This window comes from Phlebotomus papatasi, chromosome 2, assembly GCF_024763615.1.
Source record: "Phlebotomus papatasi isolate M1 chromosome 2, Ppap_2.1, whole genome shotgun sequence".
In the NCBI taxonomy this organism is placed as follows: Eukaryota; Metazoa; Arthropoda; class Insecta; order Diptera; family Psychodidae; genus Phlebotomus; species Phlebotomus papatasi.
The window spans coordinates 97,663,789-97,675,214 of NC_077223.1; the positions used below are offsets into that span (position 1 = coordinate 97,663,789).

The following is an 11,426-nucleotide window of genomic DNA, read 5'->3' on the forward strand; positions in this document are numbered from 1 at the left end:
TTTTCCCTCAAGTATGGAAATTTAGGGGAGAAAGATTGTCACAAAACTCGTTACACTGACTGAGCATAATCTGAGCTTTGCACACCAAACACTTTCTCCATCACGATCTAACAAAGACTGATTAAGAAGTCCTTTCCATCCAGTTTCCAGTTTAATCCAGTTCCTGAAGGTCTCAAAATTATAAAAACCAAGCAATGTTTTTGAGTTTTCAAAATCTAATGGATCATTTAATCTTTATATCTTAGTTACGATATCTCTACCACGCTCCATTCTCCACACTGTATAACTCCTAAATTGTATAACTCACTAAAAAGTTTGTAAAAGTTTGTACTTTTCACAAACATTGTTCGTAACATGATAATTCAACAAGCATTTTTTGTTTATTTTATGAACATTTCTTCGTAAACTTTGTTAAATTGTAAATGTTCGTAACATTTTTTCGTAAATGTTCGTAAACAGAAAAAAATGTTTGTAAAACTTTGTCAATGGTTCGTAAAATTTTGTCAGATTGACAAAAATGTACAAAAAAATGTTTCAAGTTTAAGTAATCATTATTACAAAGTTTATGAAAATGTACCAACCTTTTACAAAGTTTTTTGTGGATTATACGATTTACGAGCATTTTGTAACTCTTCAGTAGGAATTCACAAACACTTACGAACAATTTTACGAAATACTTTTTTCCTGTATAGGGTAACGTGTGGTATTTCTGGACAAGGTGCTTTTCGGGACATAATCACAGCGAACAGACTGGGCTTTTCTACATGGTCATTGCTTTTTACGCCTTCATTGCTTTTTTACACGTGGAAAAAATAATCAAAAAATTGCGGCATCAAACCAATTTCAGCACTAATTTGATATTTTTTAAGCCTTTTGAGACAATATTCTTTAAAAAGAAGATCATATATTAGTAAAATTTTCCGATTATAAGTGCCTTGAGCAAAGAGCAAAAAGCAATTGACTGGTCAATTGCTTTTTGCTCTTGATTGTCTTGATTCGAGGTGTTTAGATTTGGCAAATTTTACTAATAAATCATTTTCTTTTTAAAGAACATTGTGTCAGAAAACAGAAAAAAAAACATCAAATTGATGCAAAAATTGGTTTGGTGCCTCAATTTTTTGAATATTTTTCCACGTGTAAAAAAGCAATAAAGGCGTAAAAAGCCAATGACCATGTAGAAAAACCCAGTCTGTTCGCTGGGAATATGGGTATTTTGGGACACATCAAAGATACTATAAATATTTGTTTTCTAATTATTTTTAAGTTCTATATGAAATATTAAGCTCTTTACGTATTAGATAAACAAAACTTCTGAAATTTTATTTAATTTAAAGCGTGAAATACGTGTGAATTGTGAATATCACATTCCACTTTGTATAAAATCTTCAGTGTAGTCAATTTTGCAGATGCCTTAGTTTTTTTCGGTTTAAGTCACTTTACAAGTGAAATTTAATCAAAATTTTTATAAAAGAGTGAAGTTTAGACCTTCTACTTAAAGGTAAATAATCAGGCTCGGTGAAATTTACCTGCATAACAGCGACTTTTGTCTGTCCCGAAATATACCACTCTTACTTCTTTACATTTTTTGCTATTTTGTATAAAAAATTATGCATTTTTCAACATTTCTCGATCAGAATCTTATTCTGGACAGCATAAGGAACATAAATATTTGTATTGACAAAGAAAAAAATAATTTGAGAAGTCGTTAAGCTGTTCGAAACTTGAAAGTGCTAAAAAGTGTCCCGAAATACCACACGTTACCATATGACTATGTAATTTAGAAGCTCTTATAAAATGTGTTTCTAACGTCCTCTGAAGAGAATCGAATCCACTATGTATGTGCAACAAATTAGATGAATTTAAATGTCAAAACTCGTGAAGGGGGCGTGGCCTAAAGAAATTATTGGGCGGAGCTTCTTTTTAAAAGTTTAAAACTATCTTTCTGTAAAACAAGAAAGAAAAAGTTACGGTAAAGTTTGGATTACCTAAAAATTTTTGGCATATTGCAATTTATGAACAAAATGCTGAAATTGTGGTTTCTATTTATAATATCTTTAATAAGTTATATAATGATATTTTTTGAGAAATATATTTTTTGATTTAATTTGTGCCAATTGTGATTTTCACTCATCAAAGCATTTATAAATTGTTATATTGAACAGTTTTTAACATGATTATACTAATTAAGGATCACTTGAACACCTCTTTTCTCAATCCTCCACCAAATACTCCTTATTTTTTTTAAAAACTTTTATTATTTTATCAAATTTATTTATATAATTTATGTGTGATACACTTTCATTCACGTTCTTTTTATTTTTTTTATGGGAAAAATTACTAAAAATGTTTCTTTTTATGTATCTACAAATGTATTTAAATAAAAAATTGGTTTTTGTATGGGATTGGGGGTACATTCTGAAGCGTTTTCGTTCGTTGACGGAAATTGAAAAGTGCCACAAACAGTCGAAAATTCGTATTCCGCTGTTTGACAAAGAAACTGCAGATTTTTGTTTTGAGAAGTCCAGAGAAATCCTCACGAAACCTTTTAATCTGCCCACAACACCACTTGGTGGTGGGAAACAGGATGATTTTGACAAGAAGACAAGGGATTTGATTGGGGAGAATCTTATTGATATTGAGAATACGCTTAAAGCTCTCAATTTGGATTTTATGCAAACGTACAATGAGCTTGAGAAGACAGATTCGGCGGAAACTCTCTTTGGGGATGCTAATTATTCGTCAGTGGAGAAGAATCCCAAAATTAGAAATTCAGCAATGAAATTGTCAAAATTGTACGAATTGGGGAATTTTCAGAGGAGTGGAATTGAAAAGGTTCCAAATAGAAGATCACAGACTCCAGAAACACTGTCGTATAGTCCCAAGGGGGATCAATACAATTCGGGTAGGAGAAGTAGTGCTAGTCCTCAGGAGAAATCCTTCAGTTCGCGAGATATGAAATTTTCAACGCATGGTTATGTGAATTTAAATAGAGATAGTGGAGGATTTGGTCCAGGGAAAGTCATGATGTCAGCGTCTCCGCCAATTCGTACAAATTACTCCAGCAATAACTCCATCCATACTCTTATGCAAATGTATACGACAAATCAAGCTCAGATGCAACAGCAGAGAATGCTTCAGATGGAGAATGAAGGCAATTTTCCACACAGGAAGCGCTCAATGTCCTTCACGGAGAATTATGACCTAAAATCTCCGGTTTGTGCTCAGCCGTCACTTGGCACTGGGCCAAATCAATCGGGTAACTTCCCACGTGGTCAAACAGCCACAGTTCGTCCCCATGTGGGTCATAAGTCCAAGAGTGCCAAGGCTAGGACACTCAGACGACTCAGTTACAATCCCATTGTACTGGACAGTAGCACTTCTTCCAGCAGTGAGAGTGAATTTGATCGATCTATTGCCCATTCTGAATGCGATATTCGCACAAAAATGCTCACATCCCGAAGGAGGAAGCAGTATCTCAATCGCAAAAGTGCCACTAATTCCTCAAATCCCGACAAACTCTATGGATCAAATACCAGTATTAAGAGTGCTCCTCAATACAATTACTCCAATGGTCGGGAACCTGCTCAATCGCATCGCAATCAGGGCAGATTTGGAGATTCTGGGGAGAGATTTGTGGACTATGGAGAGGATTTTCGGATGGAACAAGAAATCTATGACTATCGCAATGGGGGCTATCAGAAATTTATACAACCACCTCCGAGGAATTATATCAATTCCGAGGGTAGTACATATCCCGAGCGGGAGTATCTCTATCCGCCCGAATTTGATGTGAGCAAACTGACAGGAAAGAGTCCAACTACTCAGGGATTCTTTGGAGCCGCCACTAATGGTGCTACGGCATCAACAGCCACATCTAGGCCAGTATTTCAGTGGCCGGAGAAGATTCATGCTTCGGCTGTTAAGCACAATGATCTACTTTGGAGGCAGAGGCAGGAAAGAAATCAGAATCTTAGACATGCAGAAATGCCATCGTATGAACTTGGGGGAATGACCCAGAGTTTCTCAAGTGACAGTTCGACGTCCACGGAAACGGATTCAGTGGATTTTCAGCATGGGGGAGAGTTTCCGCCAAATACAAGAATGCCACCTAGTCCGGCACCATAAATCCATTTGGATTGTAGTTTTGGACAGAAGAATATTTGTTAAAAAAAATTTGTCAATTTTTTTAGGTTATGCGGAATGCTAGAACAGTAGAGGAATTTTCTAGATAGGAGGTTATGATAGTTCTCACAATAGAAAGGCTTTAGGTGCCTAAATCTTCAATTGAAGAGTGTTAAAAATGTTCATCTTCATTCATTTTGAAGTTTAAATTTCCTCAACTTCTCAAATTTATCTGTCATTATGCATTTTTTGAGGTTATGGAAATCGTAAAGAACGCTAACCAAAAATTTCTTTATTAAAAAACTTTGTGAAACATATTGATTATTGTAAAACACTAAGGGTCCCACTTAAAAAGAATAGGCATTAGCACGGATGAGATTTGCCGATATTGTCTAGAAGATGAAGAGGACAATATTCACATCCTGTGCTGCTGCCCGGCATTTGGGATACAGCGGAGGTTATTCCTAGGCGACTCTGCCGCGCTTCCGTTATCAAAACGTCCCAACCTGGGGGGGATTTCTGTAACTCTGGTGAAGTGGTCACCTGTCAAAATTGGTGAACGCTTCACTGAAGTGATAGCAAAAGAGATTCTGTAACTTGCGATAGCTTCACGTGAAAGGATCACTTTGAGGTTATGTGTTTCACTTGTCAATTTTTCGGTGAAGATGATGTTATCACTCAGTCAAGCCAGTCGTGAAGGGAAGCTCGTGAACCTTTCACTAGTGAATCGTTCACTAGCCAAGCGTTCATCGAGTTACAGAATTCCCTCCCTGGAGATTTACTGTCCATTATTAAGGGCGTCAAAATAGAGCTCTAACAAAGAAAGAGGTTATCGCAGATTATCAATCGCAGCGCCCGGGTCCGTTTTTGGGACCACCTCAACATTAATAAAAAAAATCATTTTATTAGAATGTGAGATAGGATTGTGCTTTTATAAGACGACTTATTTAGCAAAATCGGTTAATTAGTAATTTGAGGTTATATATAACCTAACCCTAAAAAAGATCATCTTCAAACAAGAAATCGCTAATTTCAATATAAAATGTAATTTTCTATTAGAATATATACGTATATAGCCAACGGCCGCTGCGATTCCACTGGATTTCCAGCAGCCTTTTCTGCCATGTCCGTTGATTTTACTGCTAAAAATCCGCGTGAAATTCCCTGAATTTTACCGCTCAAAATCCGCGTAAGCTTCCGAGATGGAATTTGACGCTAAATTTCTTCCTAGCGTTCTATGGACGTGTGCGGAACTCTGCATAGGACCGTCTAATAAGAAATGTCCGCGAGTTTCCATGGACTTTTCTCTGACGAATATTTCCACGGCTTTTCCTATGGATTATTAGCGTATAATCGGCAGTCAGCCCTTTAAAAATTTGGAAAAGTCCTCTTTATTTCCACGAAATTCTCCGTTGAAATTTCCATGCAACGGTCTTAGAGGCTTCCGTGGTTAAATATTACGGAATTCCACGACTTTTCCAGTGAATTTTTTTAAATACATATATATTTTTTTCAAAATAATTCCAAAAATTGATTAAAAATTCCGTGGAACTTTCATAGAGAATTTCCAGAAAAAAACATTCACAAATATGGACGATCAGTGCCAATTGGTAGCTTAGAACTTGGAGATTGTTCATCTATCAGACGAACACTCAATTGTTCTACTTTTGAATTGAAAATATTGCTACCATATCGTTCATTTGAGTATATCTAGGGCGAAAAATAATTGCAGAATTTTCGCGCTTATACTTCCATAGAGTCTTGGTCGGAAAGATATCAGAAAATATACTCGGAATATTCAAAGGAAATTTTAAATCAATTTCCAGGGAATCCTCTCAGATATGTTGCAAGAAAATTCCTCGGACTTTTTTCCAGGGAATCCACGCGAAAAAAAGCTGATAACTCCGCAGAATTCCAAGCGGAATATTTGCGTTTATTTCCACGGAAACTCTCGCGGAAAAATAGAAGATAAATTCCAGGGAATTTTCTGTCACTGTTTTAGACGTTTTTCTGATCAATAGAAATATTTATAATAAATTTTAAAAAAATCCATTGAAGGAAGTGGGGCACCTTTGAATTGGGGCAGCTTTAAAAATGGATTTTTCTCTTCTTTTTAAACGGAACTGGTCCTTACCGTGATATTAATAAGCTTTACAAACCCATTGTAAAGGTAAATAGTATTACTTTTAAAAATAGGAGAAAAAGTGCATCTTCAAAGGTACCCCAATTCAAAGATGCCCCACTTTGCCCTAATGATTATATTTCAGAATTTTTTGATCATTATTATTTTGTCGTGACTTGATCAAAACTCACTCTTTAAGGCACATGAAGACATTCTACTATATGTAATATGACTTGTATTTTTGAGGTTAGACATCACTTAACCTAAAACCACAAACTGAGAAATTGAAAGACAAAAATATAATTTTCCTATTAAATTTCTACATATTTTATTACTAATTCATTCTGTGAATCTATTCTTCACTAACCAATATGTTTCTTGAAATTTTAAAACGTGCTAATTTATAACCTAAAACACATGCTCATTTTTACTGATTTTCATAAAAGCGAAAAAGGATTTTAAATTTCATTCTTTTATTTTTTTTTATTATAAAATAATTGATGAAATTTATGTCTAAAGTTTCTGTAAGCCTGAACATAATTTGAATTGTTTTAGGTTAAGTCTGACATAACCTCACACTCTATCGTGACTTTTTGTTTAATTAAAAAAAAATGAAGCACCTATACCAAAGTTTTAACTAAAAACTCAGTTTTTACAGCTTATCTGTTATAAACTAAAATATCATTCATATTTCAGAATTGCTATTGACATATTCAATTGATCTGTTCCAGCTTTTAATTAATATCAATATTAATAATTCACAATTTTAAGGAAATTGACAAATTTCTTGCAGATATTTCTGTTCAAAACCATAAATATCATTTTTGTCTGTAGTTGATTTCGATGTAATGTGATTTTGTCGCGTGTGAAAGCAAAATTTTTCATAGTAAATAAGCTTCTATTTAAAAACAAAATCTTGAGATACGTAATGATAAATTGAAAAAAAAACACAAAAAGAAATCTAAAATATCTTAATACTTTACTCAAAAAAAATCGCCTTTATTAAGCTAAAATGAATTGTATAGAAAACGTTTGTGGTTTGGAGGAGAGCAAACGATTCTCAAAATATGAAGGATTTCTAATTGAAAAGTTAACAATTAACAGAGAAAGATACATTTCTCAAAAAATTTGGCTTATTAGGAAGGATTTTATCAAAATTTTTCAGAAAAAAGGGTAAAATTTATTTTAGCAATTGTTTTTTAATAGAAATATTTTGCACAATTTTTTCTGCTTGACTTTTTTTCTCTAGAAATTTTACTGCATTTTCTTTATCTGCCAATAATAAAACAATAAATTGAGTTATCTTTGTACAGTGCAATGACATAAACTTCAAGAATATAAATATAAACCTATAAACTCACCTACCTCTAACTGAAGAAAATAAAGAATGGAAAATGTACTCAAAGAATTTATCACGAGTAAAATTGAAGAAATACACTCAAGAGCTATTGAAATAAATTGGATAATCAGGAAACCTTTTTCTATCACACCACAAAAGAGGAAATTTAAGAATTTATTTGAATCTTATGCCAATAATCGAAAAGCTTCTCTCCTATCGATACTTAATATTGTATAATCTCTTAAAATGCTATGCAAAAAAAGATTAATAAGAAACAAAAATAATCCCTCTCTATTCGACTAACATAGAGCACAATATGCGCACCTAACAAACCCTTCAATCTTCCTAGAAGATTAATTATATTTCTATATCATGTAGAGAATGTGAAATATAAACCATGAGACTAATATATTTCTGCTTGTATCAAGTATTGATGAGTGAATGGGAAGATTATTTGAGCATCAAAAGGAGATTCTCAGTCAATCTCCTTAATATTTGATACATGTGAATAATTTATTGGGTTGCTTTTGGATTTTGTGCTAGGAATAACATTAATAAAAGTTATTGAAGATGGGTGTAACGATTTACATTATTACACTATGCTATTGAAGCATCATTGTAAATTTTAGAATATTCTGAATAAACAATAAAAAAAAGAATAAAATCATACTTGGAAATTCAAAAATTTTATTGGCCTACAAATAATGTCAATTTCTTGAATTTAGCGCGCTAAAAATGATTGATTTTTTTTAAATTTTATTTCATTATTTACTTCGCCCAATAAATGATAATAAAAGTCTTTAAGGATTGTGTTAGTTTATAAAATGTTCTAACTACGATAAAAATTATGAAAAAATATTATTTTAAGTGGATTATCTAGTTAGCGTAGTCATAAACGATCCAGATAGCGAAGCGCCCGGATTAGCACACTTGACTGTATGTGTCTTGGCATTCTGTGAAGATTTTAGTGGAGGAAGCTGGGGGACTTCAAGAATACATATGGGAAACGTGTTGTGTATTTTCAAGTAGCCCATATTCAAAAGAAACCAGATGTTCGTAACTTAAACGTTTATAATTCATAAACGTTTGCAAAATGAATCTTTAAAAAAAAAGAGCAGCCGCTTAAATTGGCACACGTTCCCCTATGCAGTTTTTTTTATGTAGGGCACTTTATTTTGAGCTTTCATTCATTTTTTCGCACTAAATATGCATAGGTATATTTTTTGAATTTTGTTGATTAATCCTGTGAGGGTTAAAATTTTGTGATATTTGAGTCAATTATATCACACTTGGCCTCTTTGCTCAAAAACAATTTGCATGAGAAAAAATCATCTATTAAATTGATTTGCATATCAAACTTGATGAATTTGATCAAAAGAATGAAAAGAAAATTAGAAAACTAATTTTAAAAAAATATATATAAAAATTTATTGAATTTAATCAAATTCTGGCACAATAACTTTTGTTTGTAAATATGTTTTCGAAGTTGTCTATGAGAGTGAGCGAGATGATTAGATCTAGATCTCACATACTCTCATTGAGATGTCAAAAACTTATTTACAAAACAAAAGTCATTGTGTATTGTACATAATGCCCAACGTACAATAACTTTTATTTTGTAAACATGTTTTTTATATTTCAATGAGAGAGAATAAAATGTAGACCTAGTCATCTCACTCTTTCTCATAGAAAATTTTGAAAACATGTTTACAAATAAAAGTTATTGTGCGCTGTGCATAATGACCAGCGCACAATAACTTTTGTTTGTAAATATGTTTTCGAAATTGTCTATAAGAGTGAGCGAGATGATTAGATTTAGACCTCAATCACTCTCATTGGGATGTCAAAAATTTGTTTGCAAAACCAAAGTCATTGTGCATTGTACATAATTCCCAACGGACAAGATTTGTTTTGCAAACATGTTTTTGAGATTTCAATGAGAGTGAGCAAGATGACCAGATTTATATCTCACTCACTGACTCTTACTGAAATCTCAAAAACATGTTTACAAAAGTTATTGTGCATTGGACATAATGCCCAGCGCACAATAACTTGTTTTGTAAACATGTTTTTGAGATTTCAATGAGAGTGAATGAGATCTACATAGTCATCTCGATTGCTCTTATAGGCTAATTCAAAAACATGTTTACAAACAAAAATTATTGTGCGTCGGGCATAAGACAATTAATTCCTGTCCCCGAAAAATAATGTTGTTATCAGCACGATTTTCCTTTGGCAACCTGATAATATATTCACTCAATAATTTTACTGCACCTTAAGTGACTCCTCAAATAATGAATAATCGGAATAATCAATAAATAATAAATAATCATTGACCCACCATGAGATGTTATAAAATATTTTTCCATTGAAATATCCATCCGTATTTTGCTGTTGATGCATAAATTGAAGAAATAAAAGAAAAATAGCAAACAGGAAAAAAACCCAAAATAAAAACATTCCAGAAATCCCCTATTGGGTATTTTACTGAAAATGATAAGAAAGAATACAGAGTACATGAAAGACTTTTGTGGCATTATTTTATCCATTTCTTACACACGAGTTTGCACAAGAGCTGAAGAAAAGTTTATAATTTATCAAGCACAGGGGGGACTCGTGAAAGAAATTAGTGTTAAGATTATTTTGTGGTTAAGAATTTTTCATTTTGGCAAGAGCAATTGATAAGACGATGAAATTGTAAAAGAAAGTGACTTGAAAAGTGTACATAAATCACAAGATACCATTAAAAATATATATATTAAATATAATCTAGAATACAAGGAAGAAATGGAAATTACATTGCTGTGTTGTCTACTCTACATAGCAAAAGGGGTTTTGGGGGAAGATTTATCGAATTTATGTGTGTATGGGAAAGCCTTTTATCTTGCCTCTAACAATCTCACGTTCATTTAAACATTTTTTTTTTTAAATATTAATTTTTATCTAGGGTAAATTGAGCTAATTCAAAACTTGCTCCAAATGGAAATTTTTCTCTATTCCAAATGGAAACGTCATTGTTTTCATGATAAATATAGTACTAAATTATTATATTTATATATATTCTATACCACAGTTTCATTATTTAGTCAATTTTGCTCCAAATAAAGCGAAAATCCATTCATATTCACAAATTTTAATTTGTTAATTTCTCAGAAAAAATAAAAGTGTACCTTTTCACCATCGAATTTTTTTATCGAACGACCTTGTTTTCCAATGAAAAACACAATAAGGTGACTGTTGTTTATTTGTTTTGTTTAACTCTTTCCGGACCACAACATATCCAGCGAACGAATTTCAGTAAAACTCACTTTATTGTAACTCTTAGTGGTCAAATATGATACTTTTACAGAGAAAGAATTTTTTCCTCATCTGGGAAATTGGAAAACTCAAGGGTACTCTCGTCCCCAAAAGAACGGAAAGGAAGGAAAAAAGTACCCATAAAGTTTGAACAAGTTTTTTGAAAATTTAAGAAAAAAATATTTTTCGAATTTATGCAATCTGTAATTGTTAGTTATCATACTTATTGACCCCGAGAGGTTTTTTCTTATTCTGGTCTAGAAATATCAAAAAAGTCACAAATATCTGCAAGGAAGCAGAAAATCGAAAATTCACGATTTTTGACCAAAAATATCTAAGCTCAGGAGTTAATTGGGATCCTGCAAAAAAATATCCTAGATTTTGACATCCTTATAGTTTGTAATTATCCAGAAGAATCGGATTTTTATCGATTCTGGATAGTCTAAAAAATTGTTGTTTCCATGGGTACCCAGTGTCCCAAAGGAGACGAAAGAGTTAACATTTATGTCATATTTCTGTTTAATTTTAGTTAAAATAACTGCTAAT

General features: G+C 32.5%; 2 protein-coding genes across 3 annotated transcripts in view; both read left to right on the top strand.

Annotated features, from left to right (window-relative positions):
- The window catches only part of LOC129802607 (activated Cdc42 kinase-like), a 47,289-nt gene that overhangs the window by 29,018 nt on the left and 6,845 nt on the right, over nt 1–11,426 (top strand). The window lies entirely within an intron of this gene.
- Nucleotides 59–10,363, top strand: LOC129802608 (uncharacterized). Its single transcript, XM_055848573.1, has one exon. It carries the CDS (start codon nt 2,284–2,286, stop codon nt 4,123–4,125), a length of 1,842 nt encoding a protein of 613 aa, XP_055704548.1. The 5' UTR covers nt 59–2,283; the 3' UTR covers nt 4,126–10,363.